Below are 19,900 nucleotides of genomic sequence, written 5' to 3'. Positions count from 1 at the left end.
GGAGTTTTGCACTTGGAAGAAGGGAGAGTAGACCTGCTAGTGAAGTAAATTATTATCCTGGCTCTGACCATACTACTTAAGGGCAGACAACACCCTTGAAATGTAATTCTAGACCAGCCCATTATAAACAGCAATAAAAACATAATGTGAGGATCAGTGAAAAACACAATACTAAATTACATGGAAAACACAGAGAGGTCAGACAGTTTTAAAAGCCACTAGAGAATGACCCAGTGCCCAGTGAACTTGAGCCCACCTATTCGATACCATGGTTCCAGTTATACATTAACATTTTCAGTCACTTTCTCACTCCTGCCTTGATGCTCCTGCCTACTGAAAAAGCATTTCAAAGAGCACTATACCAAAGGTATGTCTTGATAATACCCTTCTGCCAAGCAATCTAGCTTCAGCATGATAGATTCCTTTCCTGAACCTCCTTATGTCACTGATGCCAACACATGCCAGCACCTCCACCTCTCCCACTGTAAACTGTAAAATCCTAACACACATTCTATAGTCTTTGATCCTGGGAAACTGTGAACAGTCCTCTGAATTGTCATGCACTCAGCTATCAGTATTTCTAAGTAATGACTCCTATTTCCCACCCACCCCCCAAATCCCACCCTTTGTTCTTGTGGAATCTAGATCCCCTGCAGACAGTAGGTGGTTCTTCCACAAGTTCAAAACTGGTTTATAAGGTCAGACTCTCAAAATCCCCAATCCAGGATGCTGCCAACATGAGAAACGCCACTTGTGAGGATCATGAATGGGCACGCTGATACTAATTATATCAGGTACTACAAGCTATGGGCCTTTTTTAAACAGCTCAGAGTGCAAAAGACTTCTGAGAAATTATATTAATTAAAAATGCCATAGTTCAGGATCAGATTCAGCATTACATACAGCAGGACATGCTGCTGCTTATGCCAGCAAAATAAAAAGGAGCAGGCAAATCACTGTCATCTCTGTGCCATGAAAATATCACAAGAATTTTTTTTCTCTATATTCCCATTAAGCTAAATCAGCAGCAACCTCATCTATTTCTGGATCAAATGTAAGCTTTGTTATCACTGGGCCATGGCCAGGCTCATAACAACTGGCTTCTGGCTTCCAGTTCTGGCTTCCAAAATGTTAAAAGGAAAGTTTAACAATAATAAACCATTGCATTTAACTGGTGACATTTGGGGACCATACTAAATTCTGTAGTGGATGATACCACAGAAGGATTCTGTAGATGAATAAACCAAATACCATAATAAGAGTCGTTCATCTTTAACACTGATATAGCTCTTTGATGTGGTGGTTTCCCTCGTCACACTGGATATCCAGTTGCATGCTATGCCTCATTGCCATATATTTAGGATCTGGTAGCAGAAGAATGTTATCCCCTTTGGCAGGTACAAGCATGAAAGTCATGGAGCATAACTTGTGACAAGTGATGAATTGTTTGCTTTTAAAGTATGTTCCTCATCGGGCATTTGAAGAATGTGCTGTGTGGTGACCCATATGCTATGGCACTGGCGGGTGCAGTGATGATATGTGAAGTGGTATGCATGAAATGAGAGACTTCTGCATGTGAAAGAGAGAACAATGGATCAGTGCCATATACCAATTTCAAATACAACTTATACATGCGGGTGGGACCTTAAGTGAAGCCTAAAGAAATCTAAATGGGGACTTGGAGTTTGGATGAGGTAATGCCTTATAGTGCAAGAAACTGAGCTTATAGTATTTCTCTACTACTTGATTCTCAGTAGAGGCACTCCAGGCCCAGTGCTCTAGTTTCCATTCCTGTTTGACTGAAGTACAAGGGATTTCCACTCCAGCTGTTCTACACAGTCACCTCTGCTGGCACATACACATATGATGCACCAAGGAGGTATCCCTTGGGAAAAGTCCTTCTAAAGGAGCTGCACAAGTGCTGTTCAGTCTGGGCCTTTTGACTTTGTGTCCTTGGTAGTGCAGCTCTCCACATCATCCAGCCCCAGAGTACTACTTTTGTTGCTGTCTGTTAAATCCTGCTCTACCTCTTTCTTTTTCTTCTTGCAGCACCGGCAGAGGTCATTAGAGTTCTCTAGCACATTGATACAAATGTTGATGACCAGTGCTAGCCAAGCCATGCCAAAGAGGATCCACAGAGATATCACATTCTTGTACCAGGCTGGATAGGTACGGTCTGGGTTCATCCCTAGAAAAAAAGAAACCAATACACTTAAAGATGGGACCAAAAGTGCCTTAACGCTCAAGCAGAAGCACTGGAAAACAAACCTATTTCATGGATACATAAGCAACAGCCCCAAAACATTACAAATGGTAAATGTTACCATAAAGAAGAAAAACAAACTTCCATAAGATCCAGTATAAAGATAAATGGGCATGAATGTGGTTAAATTGATAGAGTCCTGTTCCAGTGATACTTGTTAAGAATTAGTTTACTGTAGTAGGATGGTTGTGCATGCTTGAAATACCCTGTCCCATTGACAGGTGTTTCTGCTGGGAAAGGGCTAAGAGGTTTATGCTTACTAGGTGTAGAGAACTTGTTCAGTTTCCTGGGATATATCCAGGCAAGTCTTTTGCAATGAGATGGGATCTAAGGCATGAATTGGGCAGTGCTCAGAGGGGAACTGCAGGCACAGCCAAGCCAAAGGAGAAGGTTTGAGCTGAATGTTATGTTACTTCTGTTTGATTTATTCCTTACTTAAAATTGTAAGTTTTTTTCTTTTTTGGGGGGTGGGGGGTGGGGGGGAGAGGCAGGGCCTGCCTTTACCATCTGTTGCACAGTACCTGGAGTAATAGGGTCCCCATTTGTATTACTGTACAATCAATAGATATATTAAAACCAAACTCCAAAGTTTGGCTGTAACCAATGCATGAAATATCAATGAAAAGTAGATTGGATATCTGCTTACAGATGCACGCACAAACAAGATGAAAAGCACAGAGAACAAAGTGCCTGCATTAATGTTTTCACTATCACTGCTTAGCTTTTAGCTTTCATTTTTAATGGTAAGGTTTGTCATTTTTTGCACCAATGGTGCAAACATGAGTAAAAAGAACCCAAAATGCTAGAATTAAATTAAAGACACCAGCAGAGGAAAGCTGTCAGGAACCTCTCACCTGTGACAACATCAGACATGGGACTGAAACATGTGCACACATAACTGAACTAGTTTTTAACCAGTTAGAATGGGTACTGAGAATGGTGTAGCCATGGAAGCAGGGAGCTTAGTGTGAACTGCAACATCCATCCAAGATGTTGGGTGCATACCCTGGAGTGAGACTGTGCTGAGCTCTGTGCTGTTGCAGTTCCACTGCTACTGCTTCCACAGCTAATCTGCTGAAAGCTCTCTCAGGGATGCCTACAACAAACTGCCACCATGCCTTTGCCTATACTTTTGTCAACAAACCCTATGCCTAAAGGTTCCCATCACTGAGGTACCTGAGCACAAAACAAGAGTTATAAAGAAAAGAAAAATCCAGTGTACGCAATAAAGTGTTTTTCTGTTTTTCAAGGAGTGTGCGTGTATGTGAACGAACGTGCCCGTGTGTGTTTCTATTACTCACTTGTTTTTAAATGGGAAAGACTTTATTCAAAAGGTGTGCCCTGTGTTTTAGTATTAATACAGTTAGACTTGGGTTCAGTCCCATTTCTTTTGGCAAGGGGCTCTGGCTGCTGAGAACACTCTGCCCAGTGACTGGCAGTCTAAAACTAGATGCGTCTTGACCTACATTACTGAATGCAACTGTCTTGGGTGGAGACAGGTGGAGGTGGTCACAGTCTCTTAATGGCTTTGCAGATTAGGATCATGATGAGGCAGAATGCTTCTGATACTAAGCGTCTGCACTGGAATGCACCAACATTTCAGTCTCCAAACACTAACTACTAGCAGCTTGGCATTCTGACTAGGTAGGGTCTTTCAAAGGCACATCTCCACCTCAGCAGCAACCTATTCCAGCCAGGACAGCACCAAGCATGACCAAGTCACCCACCCTTCCAAACTCAGAAATTCAGTGTGGAAGATGCTCCACAGTCATCCCCATGCCATGGCGGAGGTCTCAAGAGCATCAACAGAGGGAGGCCCTGGAGCAGCCTAACTGGTATGTTTCTGGGTTCACAGAATGGGTGCCAGGACTTGGGGGATGTCACTATTGTAATGTACACCTGCCCTAATTCACACTAGGGTCAGAGTGGCCAGAGGTCAAAGGGTTGCTCACCCACCTTGAAATCATCAGCTGCCTCTTCCTGCCATGCAGAAGAGTCATTCTATGCAGCCTGGTTTTTTCAGTTCTATGACTTGTATTTGGCATGAATGATGAAATCCCAGTGACTTACCAATCACGTAATCTCCAAAGCCTATTGTGCTGAGGGTGATGAAGGAATAGTAGAATCCTTCTTCATAAGTCCAGCCTTCTATGGCAGAAAACAGTAAAGGCGGTAGCAGGAGGAACAGCAACAAGCCAGTAACCAGTGCACAGGTCCTTGTCAACAGGGTGGCTGCCTTCTGGTATGACAGAAAATTATAAAAACACCAGCTATAAGTCTGGAAGGGTGGAGCACTCAGAACAGGGAGGGTGAAGTTGTTCTTACTCAGCATGATGCTGGAGTCAACAGAAATATAGACCCTGTCTTGATTGGGCACTGATGCTACAAGATGTGCCTGGCTTGCTTTATTAAGCACTGACTCCAGTGACATCAGCTGAGTTTCCTGGGCCAGGGGCAAAGACTTTTGTCCATGCTAGGTAAACTTTTCCTACGCATATCACAGTAGTTTCCTGTTGACAAAATTTATAGTTTTCAAAACTCATTAGGGCTGGGAGAGTAGCCTCTGCCTCAGAGAAAAATTCTTTTATACCCCAAATATAAGCTGCATTTTTAAGATGTTTGGATATGAAACTTCTGATGTCCATATGAAGGATTCAGTACCTGCTTGTCAGGGAGGAATGGCTCCCTACATTAGCTGGTAAGCAATAGAAGAGAAATAAATAGCAAAAGAATAGGCAGAATTGGATTTTATTTAGAACAGTACATACTATACTTAATGATGTAAAATGTTAGTTTAATTCTGAATGAAAAATCCAGAAACTAAAACAAAGCACTCAGCTCATGCCCTAGTTTAGGTTAAATGAGTCTAGGTATCTTTGCAGCTTCACATCTGTGTGTCACTGAAGCACAGATTTTGGCATGGTTCAATATGATTTGCAAACCCTATGCCAGTAAGACTCAGGACAGGAAGAGTGGGGTGTGCCACTGCTGATAAATGATATTGGCAGAGAAGTAGAAAAAAAGGTGGAAGCAGGTCCAGGTCAGATCTGGAACAGCATGTTTTGTTGGAAGTCAGAACTGTGCCATGCTAGCAAACCTGGAGAGGAAAGACTGTCCTGTCTTTGGCTTAAGCCAATATCTTGTTATCAGGAGCACTAAATTCACAGCCACTTTCAAGCTTACTCAACCAATGCTATCTGATTAGTCTGGAATATAATTCCAGTTAATGACAAGCAGTTCAAATGTCAGGGAGTGTGAAAAACAACTAAACAGTGGCAGCTTTATTGCCATGAGGGAAACCATTCATCAGAATATTATACCTAACTTGGCTGCCATAAACTAAGATTAAGGCATACTAATCAGTGTTTCCCTTATCATTCAGGTAATTAGGTAATGTAACCTTGCTAGCAAGAGCATCTGAAAAACTAGACAATGTCCTCACCTTAATTTATGGCCCCCATGCTTATGGCCACATTGCTTACCTTCCAGTGGAACTTCTCCTGCAGATGCCTGGCACATTTGTGAACACCAGAGAGCATCAGCTGCCCAATTCGGTTTAGAACAACCAAGTTCAAGGGGATCCCAAAGAGGGCAAAGACAATGCATAAGATTCTAGCAATTGCAGTGGTGGGGCTCAGGTTCCCATAGCCTGCGGGGAAACGAACAGAGTGGTAAATCCTGTGCCCTTCCACTTCTATTGTTCCCACTCAACTAGACCTCTATCTTCTACAAGAGAAATGGGAGAAGGTCACTGCTCCAAAGGGACCCTTCTATATATAGCTTTTATTACTATCCATTGTTTATAACATCCTCTCAGAAGCTGGAAAATAAAATTTCTTTCCCTGCCAATTTCTATTTTCCGTTTCCATGTGCCAGTCACTGAATTTCCCTCCCTTATCCACCACCTGAGCCAGAACATGATATAAACATGAAACTTCTGTTTACTTATTTGAACTGCAAGCATTATTGATATCAGCGTGGCATTGGGAAGAAGGTTTGTTTGGCTAGTGCCTCTGCAGAACCATGCAAAGGTAATCAGGATCATAAAAGTGGTATTTTTTTTCTTTAGCCTCTATACAAAAAGTGGGCCTTTTTTGTTTTAAAGATATAAAAAAAATTAAAATCTGGCTCATATGGTCTTTGCCTCATATACTATAAAGAAAACAAAAAGACAACTCACTTGTGCTTGCCTTTGCAGGACACATGTCAAAACCATGAAGGAGGGAACAGGGCAGAATTTTCAAAAGCACTGAGGAACACAAGTGCCAGACATGTAAGGCCTGGTCTACAGCTAAAACATTGTCAGAAATTGCCCTCTCTCAGCACAAGTTTGCATGTATCCACACAAATATTTGATGGCCACTGGCAAAACCTAATCGGTGTAGGTGAATAAAGCCATTTGCCTGAAGAGTGCAAGCCTCTAGCTGACACAGAACTGCTGGCTCAGTGCCACTGTGGATATGCCCCAGTGATGCAACAAGTGGTGTGCCCAGGGTTCCTATTCATGGTGCACAGTGCCTTCTTCCAAAAGCCTTCTGCCCTATGAATGTGCGCCACCAGCAGAGCAATGAAGCGTGCACATGCTCTGACAATACAGATGACAAATGCTCTGATGGCAAAATTATGTACTGTAGCTATGGCCTAAACCTAACTGAAAGTCTTTACAATACCCTGAATGATTTGCTAAATGATTTGCTTTTAAATTATACTGCAATTAACGTCAATTGAGACTACAGGTAAAGAACAACTCTTTAAAGAGAGAACTCAAAAATTCCATGGCAGTAATGAGACAGGGGTCCCATGGAAGCAAAATTATATGTAATTGTGTAATGCATTCACATAAGGGGACAAAGTTACAATCATCCAGGCGACCTTAATCGTGATGTTGTTTAACTTTGTTGTTGTTTAAATTTGTACCAGTGGAATCACAGCACTGTAATTACCTGATGTAACCCCCTGAGGCAGGTGTGCTGCCTTGCACAATGCGGGATTTTGTCCTTAAAGTAGGTTGTATTACTGTATTCCCCTCTGAATATTAGGGGACTGTACCCAAAGGCTTTGTACCAGATCCAAAAAACCAAAGCAGAACACAGGATAGGGAAGGCACCTGTCCTAAACAAACCTGCTCCTGGCATCTCACAGGGACATTCAAGAGAGTTAATCCATGTTAAGTGAAGGTCTAAATTTGGAGTGCCTTAGTTAAAACACATCCTTGTGTGGATGTTCTCATTCAGAAGTAAAGTTCACTGTAGCTTAATTCTGCTTAGGAGGCGCATGCTAAGGCCATTTTACTCAAGACACTTTATTTAACTTGCTTTAAATTCACACCTTCTGGTGACTCGATTAAACTTGTGTGTCCCTGTGTACATGTGCATTTACACTGCTTCCATAAGGGATGCATTAGCAATGGGGGTTCCTCAAGAAGGAATGAATACAGTGATAAGTGACCCTCCCATCTTCACTATAAAGCCCAGCCGCAGTTGGCTGTTTTATACAAATGAACTGAAGTCTAACTTGGTGAAATTCATTCTGCTGAAGAGCAATTTGGAGAAAAAAAAGTGATTTTGTTCATCCCAAAGCTTTCTGTGAACTGCCTGTGCATTCATGCAGAAGTTTTAACTACAAAAAAAATTAGGGAAATGGTGAGAGGTTAGCTTTTCATAACAATGTCGTACTTCTATCCAATAGAGCAGTAGCTATCTGAACATGCATCTCTCAAGAGTGCAGTATCCAGCTTGTTACAGGTCGCAGTCTATAAAAAGGTGGGGAGACTAGAGTCTCAGCATCCCCTGCTGCCACAGTTGCACTGGAAAAGAACTAGATCTCAGGTGTCTGGCCTCCTGCTTGAGCTATACAATTACTAGACTATTGAGTATTCTGAGATGCGGCTCCACTTCGTATAAAACAATAAAGTAATGAGAGAGAAAGAGAGACTGAAAGACCTTCTTAGCTTGGTTGTTGAGGAACTCTCATGGAAAGTGGGAGATCTGGGTTCAAATTCCCACTGGCAGAGAAGGAAATTGAAGACAGGTCTCCCATATCCAAGGTGAGTTCTGTAGACACTGTATTATTGGGTAAAAATGAGGCAACGTCTCCTCCTCTGGCAGTTTTATGGAAATTTAGCTTCTCATTTCCTTTGCTTTTCTTACAAGTACCCAGGCCATTTCATTTCAGGTCAAATGAAACGTTTCAATCCAACACAATTTGGGGGATTTCTTTAATTCTATGTGGATGGAGAGAAATCTCTTCTTAAAAAAATAACAACCCCCCCACAAAACTTGGTGACTGAACTGAAAAACACCCACACTTTTGCACAGCCTTAGTCTGGATCTCACAGGTTCCTGGCAAGTTGTCTAGACAATGGGAAAGATTTTTAAGTGCACAAAGATCAAGCAGGTATCCAACTCCCAACTCTAGTGGGAATTAGGTCCCTATTGTCTCTTTTTACCTTTAAAAAACTCTCTTAAGACTACACCAGAGAAATAAATCCCACCATCTTTTCACACTTCTGTGTGGCTCTTCTGTGCCCCGTTGTCACCAATGCCAAGTCAGCATTAAGAGGAGCCATCTTTAGCATTTATATGGCTATAGAAGTTGAAGTTATGACATAGTTATTATCACTAGCTTTAAGCAAGGATTTATACAGACCGTTGTGTCAGTACCCCTTATTTGTTGCTTCTGAAGAAATGAAATAACATTTCCTTTGAAAAGAGGTGGTGTATCTGTCTGGATTCACATTGGTCACTGCTTTTAAAGGGAAGTACTGCAAAGGCAGCCCAAAATTTCCAAGCCTGCCAAACAATCGTCTTTAGTTGACAAAAGATCAAGGAGGATATTGCAGATATAAAAGGAAGCAATTAAGAAAATTCAGAAGCACAAATGAACAAAGGAAAATAAAAGGACGAGGTTGGGTGGTAGAGCTGGTCAACTCTGCCAACTCCAAGCAATCAAAAATCATGAATCAATCTCCAAATATACCATGAGATTGAGCTAAAAAATGAGTGTTTTTTAAATAAATTTGGGTTCTGTACCAGACTTCTGGTCCTTCATAATTCAAGTTTTCAAACCTTTATGGACAGGCATGAGCACTAGACACTTACTTTTGGGGAAGAAAAAAAAAAAGGAAGGTGATATTCTCATATAATCACGTGGCTCCAGAAGCTGGGACTTTAAGACACACACTAAATATAAGAAAGGACCAGGAATTTGAAGCAGGTGCACAAGCTGATACAGAACCAAAAGAGGGTCTCACACAAGAAAGAGAAAGCATGGTGGGTGAGGGCAGTAGATGTGACGGTGGAATTTTGCACACATGTGAGAGAAGCCAAGAACTGACATGAAAGATAGAAAGAAAACAGTATTGCAGGTAGGAGACCATCAAGGCCTAAACTGGGAGTTGGCTGCAGGGACAGAGCGTGGAGAGGCTGGAAAGGATAGAGCAGCAAGGTCTAATGGCAGCCTGCACCTAAGGGGCACATTGCATCCAACTTCTACTCTCATTCAGTATCCTCTGATCTCTTAGCCCCATGGCTTCTTTCATGCTACTGCTTCTTGGGACAGTCCCTACCTATCTTGTCTTCCTAACTCTTTCTTAATCCCCTCTTTTTATGGAAAGCCTCCTATACCAGTCTCTCCATGCTGGTGTCTAGTACAGGGGTGGGCAAAGTCTGGCCTGCAGTGGACTCCATTTTCCAGCAGCCCCGCACACATTCCTGCAGCCGGCAGAAGCCCCCTCATCAGTGCCATGACAGTGTGGGGCCAGAGCTTCCATGGGGATCAGCTCCACCAGTGCTGGCAGGGTGCAGCTGGACAGGGAGCTGTTCTGGGGCTGGGATCTTGCGGCGGTGGTCCAGAGCTGTCACCACTGCAAAATCCCAGCCTTGGCCCTGCAGCAACTCTCCACCCAGCCGCACGCCCTGCCAGCGCTGCTGGGGCTGGTGTCCATGGAAACCCTGGCCCTGCGCTGTCACGGCAGCACTGCTACTGTGGTCTCCATGGAAACCAGCTGCAGTGATGTGGGTGGGGCTGCTGGAAAATGGAGTCAGGCCACTGGCCAGATCCTTCATTTTGCCCACCCCTGGTCTAGTAACATCCTCCTAGTGAACTCTCAACCTTGTGAGTCGTATTCCTCCTGCGTTTGACTAAAAGTTCTTTGGAAGGGACCTTGTCTCCTTACACATTTTGAAGAGTCATCCTCATTCTTCGTACGTAGTGATGTCCGGGGTGATGCACCCCTTGTCCAGAACTTCCCATAACCAGCAAGAACAAGGGCTCTCCAACAAAGGATTCTTGAATGAGATTCCAGAACCATTGTCTTGTATCTGCCCCTAAATCAGTGATTCTCACCCGGGGGTCTGGGGTACCCTGGCACTCCATGACATCCTGTGGAGGGTGCCACCAGGCATGAGGAGATAGGCTAGGTGTGAAGATATAAGGTCACAAGTGCAGGCTCAGGCTTGCCCCTTTGCAACTGTTCCCCTGTCCCCCCTGCCAGCCCGTGACAGGAGGGAAGCACTGTAATAGATAAATTCATTTTTGAAACAGGGTGCCGCTCAATTCACAAAAGTTATGGAGGGGCGCCTCAAACCCAAAAAGGTTGAAAACCACTGCCTAAGGTCAATACACTACCACCTAATGAGCACTGATATACTAACACTCATGCCATAGTGCCAACATGATTCACAGGGCTTAACCCAGGAATGAACAACATGCAGGGTGTGTGCGCTGCAGTTGGCTTCCTAGCTTCAGTGGTGCACCGTAATTCTTTACACTTTACTATTTGAGGAAGGGCTTAAAAAGCAAAACAAGGATTCCCGTGTTATTGCTTAGCAGCAATTTGTTAATCCGCACACATGCCTGCATGTATGGTTGAGTTTCCTGCTTGCAAATGTGCTGGGGGTTCACAACCAAACACAGCATATCTCACTGGGGGTGGCCATTCATTGTACCTTGCAAGTGGCCCTCAATAAAGTGTACTCCTGACCCAATTCCACCCAAAGCCATTTATGTGGACAGTTGTTATAGCATTTGCTATCCACAAACATCCAACACTCATGAGCCAGGCCCTTAAAAATGGTGAAAAAATCTCAGAGATTATAAGATTTCAACAATTATATAAATTACAGTCTTCTTGTTAGGGTCTGATGTTAAAAGTCATGTTTTAAGTTTTCCTGCACAATCAGGAAAGGTACTTTTTTATAAAACCTGAAAGCTGAGCTGTTTACATATTAAGCAATTTCCATCAGACAGAACTTCAAGAGAACACTAGCTATTACAAGAGTCACTTAAAATCATGTGAGACAAGGATTTCTTAGAGTGATATCTTTTATTGGACCAACTGCATGGCTGGGATAAAGTTAGACAAGCTTTTGAATGCAAGAGGAAGTGTGTCTTGCATTTGAAAGCTTGTCTAACTTCATCCCAACCACACAGTTGAGTTGGTCCAATAAAAAAGATACGACCCTTAGAAATCCTTGTCTCTTGCCTGATTTCTGAACCATCACAGTTACAACATTACTCTTATACTACCATAAAATCATGAGCATGTGCAACACTGCTCTTGTCTGTGGAAGAGAGCTAGTGCATGATTTCAGATTTCATAGAATCATAGAAGTAGGGTTGGAAGGGATCTTGTAGATCTTCAAGTCAGACCCCCAGCCTGGGCAGGAGAAAAACTGAGCTCAAATGACTCCAGCCAGGTAAGCATCAAGCCTCTTCTTAAAGACCCCCCAGGGCAGGAGCCAGCACCACTTCCCTTGGAAGTTGGTTCCAGATCCTAGCCACCCTAACTGTGAAGTAGTTCTTATGGATGTCTAATCTAAACCTACTCTCCAACAACTTGTGGCCGTTATTCCTTGTTATGCCAGGGGGCGCTAGGGGAAACAAGGTCTCTCCCAAACCCTTCTGGTCCCCCCTAGTGAGTTTTTGCCACATCAGATGCCCGATTTGCCACATCAGGTCCCCAAACATCACAGAATATGAATTATAGACACTACAATCATCCATACTTTGGCCCGTCTTGGAGGCCACAGGCCAAGGGCTTTTCTACACACGGACACTGCTGGTACATTTGAAGAACTATATGCCTCCAGTGTGGATAAAGCAGCTCTATCACTATAAAGGTACTTAATACCAACACATCTATTCCCATGTTGGAAAGGCAATGAGCTACACCAGAACAGGCACCTTCATAATCAATATAACTGTGTCTACACTAAATGTATTAACAATGTACTGTCTTAACAGTATTAACAATATCAGTATAACATTATACTCAACAAAAATAGGTAATCAGCCCCCAAATGCAGAACTTAGTGGCATTAAATAGGCACTGGGTAACTTACTGAATCCTGATTCACACCCCGTCTTGCTTTCTTGCTTCCTAATTGTGTATCTACTTCTGTGGCTTGGAATCATTGTAGCACTTGGTCAATCTAAACGCCCTATTAATGAAAGAGAAGCATTCTAAAACCACTCTGTCAAAAAATCCTTTGTATCCTTAGGCATGGAAGCTCCTGCCTGAATCACATCAGAAATGGGAGATAAAAACCAAACACAAATAATTTTAAATAATCCTTTCCTCCTATTAATAATGAGGCTAAAAGTGTCAGCAAAACACCATGGCTGTGTCCATACAGAAGCACGCGCTTGCAGCAGCACAAATTTGTGCCGCTTCTTTTTGCCACTGCATATTCCCTTTCACGTGCAGTGTGGTGCAGGGCAAAATGTTCTGCTTTGGGCAAACTGCCTGTTCATCACTTCTCTCAGCTCCTGGCATACTGGAGGAGCCAGGGCAAACCTATAGGAGGGGAGACACTCTGGCTGGCAGCCATAGTCTCCTTGGAGGGAGTTGCTCCAGCCTCCAGTTGCTCCAGCACACAGTCCTGCAGCTTGTGCCACACTGCTTTTTGTTGCCATTTGTTTTTTTGATACCAGGAGTCCCTTGTGCCAAATTTTGGCACCATGCTGCAAACTTACACCATGTCTAGCGGTTGCACATACACCTCAAACCGTACATCCACATTGGTCTGGACATGCCCCATTAATTCATTCATATTCCCCTGGAGCTCTCCCACCATAGGAGGCCTCTGGCTCCAGCTGTGATTCAAATGGGGCACTGCTTCTGTTAGCCTACTCTCATTTACAAAAAATAAAACAGGGAACAGATTAAGTTTTTCTCCTCACTGGTATTTCTCTGTTTCAGAAAGAATGTAATGTTACAGTCATTATCTGATGAAGAGGAACTAGCTCAAACTAATTTAGGTCATGGGGTTTTGGTTAAAACATATATTTTTTAACTCTTAGGTCATAACAAGCTGGCATCCATAAATAGATATGGTTTCTGTTTAACACTGGACCATCCAGTGCTTTCACAAAGAGTTACGCAGACTTGTTCTATCCATTGAAAGTACTGACATAGTGTATAAGTAGCCACAGTACCCAAGCCCCTCACAATCTTTAATGTTTTTCTCTTCAAAACATCCCTGCAGGGCAGGAATGTACTACTGCCTCCATTTCATACATGGGAAATTGAAGCACAAATAAAAGAAGTCTGTAGTGGAGCAGAGACTTGAATTGAGGTCTCCCATCACCTAGGTGGGTGGCTTTAATCAGATCTCTCTCTGACCTTAAGGAAAGTGCAAGTGCCTATGTGCGTAACAAAGGAGAGGCAAATGCACACATACAAGTGCACAGTCAAAGAGAAAGAACAGTGCATGTACTTGCATCTCTATTTATAAAACAGGCTAGCTCACTCTTACACTTTAAGTGTTCTTTTGAACAGTCATGATGGACGACGGAAGTGGTAGCATGGCTGTACTCCTAGTAATGCCACTATATAAACCTTAAAAACGTTTCAGTCTAGGACGCTGCTGACCTTTCTAAAAAGACCTTACTAGAAAAGGCAAGTTAGTTTTGCTGTGTGCGGGTAAGCTCAATGTGGCTAAAATAGTTAAGAAGGACAGATAACGCTCTTCTACTGAGATAACTGCTCAAAGCCTCTAGCAGTCAGAATACCCAAAGATCTCTAGCCCCAAACTGTTGATTCCTCAATCTAACAATGCTATGCTGTCCTCTTGTGGTATGTGTGGGAATCAACACACTCAGAAGAGTTTTCAACCTCATATTTAAAATGAGTGAAAATAAAGACATCAGGGCTCAGACGAAGACTTTAGTCAGTCATGGGAGTCCTCTTTATAACACGTAGAAAAGCATTCTGTCATTGCCCTTGTTTTAAAGTGTCAACATTTCTGACGTCAATGCATTTTCAGTAATGAGCAGAACAGTCACAACAGTGCCCCCCCATCTGTGTGACTCATTGATAGATCTGGGTTTAAAAATGACTCAAAAGACAAAGAGGGATGAGAGAATCAATTTAAAGCTGAAAATATGGACCTCTGTGCAAGTCCTTTGATATTTTAAATCCTATTTCATGGCTACTGAAAAACCAGCTCATAAAGTAAGAACAGGATTTACATCCATTTAATAACACCTAGACACAGGCCCACTGTCATTTATTAATATTATATTTATCATCCAGTGCATGAATCCCATGTTCTTTTCCCCATTCCTATCCTCTCTCTTTTCCTTTCATTTCTGTGAATATCTTTGTAGTGCATCATGTTTTAACTAAACTGCAAAATCTTCCAGGTATCTGCTCTTTTTTACTAAAGGTATGGATACAAGAACAATTCTTCACAGTGTAAAAAGGGGTATTGCTTTATCTTCTGCCAGCTGTTCTAAGATAAAAGTACACTTTTATTCTATGTTAAGTGTGGTAGCTCAGATATTAATGAAACAAGGATAAATTACTTCAGATTAGCTTCCACTTACCATAAGCTAAGAGCATGTATAGAGGCACTTACGCTAGGGACAGACATTCAAAAAGCCTAAGCCTGAATTGATTCAATCTTTGCAGGTTAGTCTAACATGGCTCAGCTAAATCAGTTTTGTAACTAGATGGACATCCCAGAAATGCAGGCAAATGCCTGCAGTAGCTCAGGCTAGATGCTAGGGAGCAATAAAGCAGCCCTCCCTTCCCTTCCACAGAACTTTGGTGAGGGGAAGTGTGGCCAGGCTCTGGCAGGATGCTCTGAATAGCCCAGCAGGGAATTGATAACAGTGTTTATCATCCCATTAAGAAAACAACAGAAGCACATTACCAGCTACCTGTTGATTCAGCACAACATGTGGTCTGCTAGCTAATAAACAGACACCTCTCAGCAAGGGGGGGAGAATTCCTGCTTAGCAAGGGGGTGGGGGAAGCAGCCTGCAAGTCTCTGGAGCTGTAGAGGGGATGGGCCAGCCCTGCTGTGGAGCAGAGAGTCCCACCCAGTCCAGAGAGCATGCCAGGATACTGGGGGAGTCTGATTTCTCTTAAACCAGCAAGGGGTCTAGGACAGACACAGCATAAACTGGTTTGACCCAAATCAGTTAAGTTGGATAGTACATTCAACCAGGTTCATCTCAAACTGGTTTCAGCCATTCAAACTGGCCTATGTGCACTGAACATCTGTTCTGTTACAGGTGTAAACCAGTTTCTGATCACTTCAACTGGTTTATGTGTAATGTCTGTCCCTAGCCTTAGGGTAAAGCAGCTGATGCTTGGAAGAGCCCTTCTGCTTTCTTCCTCCTTCAATAAAGTACTTGGATTTCCATATGCCAAGCATATGTTCAGCACACAGCACAGTGGGGCCCTAGAACTGAATGGAAGTTTGCAGCACTAACATAATATGTACAAGGTACAATGTAGGAGACTTAAGAATAATGTTTAAAGGTTATTTCCACATTTTCATCAGTAGCTCTTTAATGTCTCCTCCTCAAAGCCCACTCTTACTTTCCCTTATTTTCTGTTTTGTCCCCCTTCAGTTCATTCGCACCTTTTGGTAAGGGGTTTAGAAATCAAATTCATATCACCCATTCTTTAAGGTGCCAGAATTAAATGGAACCACATAAGACTAGTGGGGGCACAGAAGATGAGACTTGATTGGTGTTTGAGGGGGCTATACAGTTGCCTGAAAGAGCTGATAGCTCACGAGGCCTCCTTTCCAATCCTGTGCTTCTAAATTGCTTGCATCTCTGCGACACAGATAAGCAGGCCCTTCCATGCAGCTGACCTTGTGAGATGGACAGAAGCTCATGACAGACAAAGGGACTGGGGATCTGTATACAGTATGCTTCTATTTAAAAGCAGTGCCTGGGAAAGAAAAGGTCTTGCAAGGTGAGAGCACTGTGAATGTCTTTGACTGCTCCGCCTTATTCTGTCCATATTCCACCTATGTTACCCAGTGCAAGCAGCAGAGCAGTCTTACCAATGGTGGTTATTGCAGAGATGGAGAAGAAGAAAGAGCCCACGAAGTCCCATCTCCCCAGACTGGTGGTATTGCCCTGAAGGGTGAGACCACTCTTGTAGGCTTGGATGATACCCTACAAAGAAACAGCAATGAAAATGGGAGAGATCATGAGGAGGCAGTATGAGCTGCACCTTTGTTGTGACTGGTATTTACGTGATGAGGATTTAAACTAGAGCCCCCTTTGTCCCTACCACATTTCTCTTCCTAGACTGCCTCGGTGTGGCTACAAGCTCTGAGGGCTGCAAGATAGGAGGCATGTCCACAGTGCCTCCATGGTGGTCCTTGGTGCTGCAGAGAAGCTCACCAATATCTGCCCATTCCCTCTCCACATGCACCAAACCTAGAAATGCAAATGGCAAGTTGCCTCCACTCCTTAGATCTCTGCCTTCAGGGGGAAGCAAGGAGTTGGCAAGAGGAGGTAGAAGGCAACCTCAGGATGTCTTTACAGACTTAGTTCTGGGTTTGACATGTGTGGAGCAGGAGTGGGAGAGCAGGGCGTGCTTCTGGACAACACTGCTCTCAGGTGTCCTGAGAAGCTGTATAGATACATTCAGGCAGGTTATGCAGACTCTGAGCAAAACAGGTGAGAGGGGATTTTAGGGCCATGCCCATTCTCTGGATGGTTCACCAGTCACCCAGACTAGAAACATGAACTTTCAATGGGGGCTACAGCTTAATATCTGTGGGAGAGATGAAGACAGGAAGTTTTCAGACACAAATCTAACTAGGAAGTTTTCTTGCAGTTCAACATTCCTCATCAGGCACATTCACTTTCCTACCTTTTAAGTAGGGGAAAAGCAGGGGATTCCAAATAATAGGAGGTATGGAACAATAAGGATGCAAGTACATGCACCTGATACACCTCAGATCTGTTCCTCCCCACATCTGGGTCTGGGAGGAATTCATATAACATAAGAAAGCATAGTATACTTGCAAGAAGGACGCTATATAGCAAGACCAGTCCTATGATACGGGGTGGCTTGTCACCACATCAGACACTGAACAAAGCTCCTGTTGTAAAAACTGTCTTGTTACTTTTGTTAAATTAGTCACGTGAAGAGTTTGATTCTGCTCGCAGTAATGAGAATGAGGATTAACTATGCTGAAGTCAAAAGACTTATGCCAAGTACATCTTGATACATTAACTGTATCAGTGAGTACATCTTGGCATGCCAAAGACAAAAATGCAGCTATGTTTTTGATAACATGATTCTCAGCACCTACCTAAAACACTTTACAGGTATTAATTAATCTTCCTAGCACATCTGGGAAATGGATTTCCCTCAACCACACCATTTAATTCAAAACACAAAATGCATCACCCTTGAGCCAGGCAGAGTAGATCTCTAGGGTTACCATCCCCTTTCCCTGCTCACAGTGCCACGGCTGGTAATAATGCTCTTACTGTTCCCTTTCAGTTCAAATTTGGGCCCAAATTTACCTTTTATAAAAATAAAGCTCTTTTAAAATAAAAATCTGTACAGGTCCATTTATTTTTCCTTCCCAGAGCCCAAAACCCCTTCCTCAGCTTGCTTTCTCCTTTCATAAAGGTGACAGTTTGGGCATGAACAAAGAACAACTATTTTAAAAATACAGTATGCACTGGCTATAACAGAAGGGAATATTAGAATTTTGTAGTAGCCACTACATTTTAGTAGCAAAAAAAAAAATTAGTTTTAGTCTACTGTAAAAGCACTTAATTGCTAACAGAATCAGAAATGCACCAAAAGCATTTCCTGAGCACACAAATAAAGTACGTACAGCATTTTAAATAATGTGACTGGCCAGCCAAAGGGCCTGATTTATAAGGGTAAAAAATTTGCAAATATGTAATGCAAATACTGCAAACAGAAGTACTTTGGTTTTCAAGCCCAGTCTCCCAAGTCCAAAACAAATCACTCTTGTGCTGTGCTTGGACAAAAGGAAAAGAAAATGGGAGGGCAGTGTTGTTAGCTCAGGGTGGTTTGCTTTGCTTTGGCTCGTGGAGCTAGGCCACTGCAATGTGACATCTGTTCTTGAAAAGTTTTCTGTTTCTCTATGTGTGAGCTTTTTCATCCTCTGGAATGCTCTCAGTAAAATCTTCCACTGTTTGTTCCTTTCCTGACCATTTCCAGGAAGGGTGGTTTTGTTTCTTCACTCTTGATATAAGTCTTTTCCAGGCCCCTCTGTGATAATCTCTTCTGGCCCCAGAGCTGTGAACTAGGAATGGGAATGTTTCGGATAGCAAACAGTTTGTTTGCCAACAAAAGCGGTTTCAGATGACCTGATGCTATTTGCAAAGTTGAAAAATAGTTTTAGACTAGATTTGTAAAGAGGGCTACTGTTCCTATTCCCCTTTAATTCAGGGATTAGGTCACTTGTCCTCTGGGAGACTCAGTTCCCCCCTTTCCTTGAAGGGACATGAACCATCACCTACCAGGATAGTATCCTACTGGCATATATCAGGCATCTGCTTTCAGTTTCTCCTTTTGAAGAGATTCAAACCATGCTGCTTTGAATCAAATACAAGACTATTCACTGAAGCAGAGAGAGATCATTTGAGACTGAGTCTGAAGCCTGCTTAATATCATCTTCTCATCTTGTTAATCCCCCACAGTCAGGGATGACTGTCTTATCTCTGTGTCCGAAGATGGCTGATGAGGCCTGTCTGGGATCGACAGACTCTACTGCAGCTTGGAAAGGAGTGGCGGCTGTCAGGAATGGGACCCATCCTGATGGGTCCTGCTCAATAAGGCAATCTCTGAAGCAAAGCGCCCTATTCCAAAATGAAACCAGAAAGTGGATATTCTTAGTTTGTAGCAATAGAATTTTTTGTGCCAGCTTGTTAATAGTTCGAGCTGATGTCACAGTGTGAGCAGTTACAATTTCCAGCAGAAACCTCTGGAATGTCTGCCCTGCGGCCCTCGTTAGACACCACGAGCACGCGCAGATGAGTCAGAACGCCTGGTGGGAAATGTGCGAGTCCCGAGGTGAAGGTGAGCGACTGGCTGGAGTGACAGGCGAATGTATCAAGTGAGACAACAAATTGATTGGAAGACCTGTGATTGACAGTGACTGACCCAGGATTGGTTGGTTAGGGAAAGTGGTGTGATTTGAGTGAATAAAACCCACAGTTTGGTACTCCTGAGGGGTTCAAGTGTGGTTTCATAGTTTCATAGTTTCTAGGGTCGGAAGGGACCTGAGCAGATCACATAGTCCGACCCCCTGCCATGGCAGGAAGAGCACTGGGGTCAAACGAGCCCAGTAAGGTGGTCATCCAACCTCCTCTTAAAAACCCCCAGGGTGG

The 19,900-nt window shown here is 43.1% G+C and overlaps 1 protein-coding gene across 1 annotated transcript in view; it reads right to left on the bottom strand.

Annotated features, from left to right (window-relative positions):
* Positions 1 to 629: 629 nt before the first annotated feature.
* The window catches only part of LOC109304218 (potassium channel subfamily K member 17-like), a 23,429-nt gene continuing 4,158 nt past the window's right edge, over positions 630 to 19,900 (bottom strand). Inside the window, exons 2-5 of the mRNA XM_019526699.1 lie at positions 16,573 to 16,687; positions 5,746 to 5,912; positions 4,334 to 4,502; positions 630 to 2,188 (exon numbers count right to left, since the gene is read on the bottom strand). Of these exons, the coding sequence (XP_019382244.1) occupies positions 1,926 to 2,188; positions 4,334 to 4,502; positions 5,746 to 5,912; positions 16,573 to 16,687 (714 nt within the window). The 3' untranslated portion in view covers positions 630 to 1,925. The remainder of the gene's footprint in view (positions 2,189 to 4,333; positions 4,503 to 5,745; positions 5,913 to 16,572; positions 16,688 to 19,900) is intronic.

This window comes from Gavialis gangeticus, unplaced genomic scaffold, assembly GCF_001723915.1.
Source record: "Gavialis gangeticus isolate Ggan-Ray unplaced genomic scaffold, GavGan_comp1, whole genome shotgun sequence".
NCBI classification, from domain to species: domain Eukaryota; kingdom Metazoa; phylum Chordata; order Crocodylia; family Gavialidae; genus Gavialis; species Gavialis gangeticus.
Note: the sequence above shows the minus strand (reverse complement) of the source record. Positions and strands in the feature narration are given on the sequence as shown.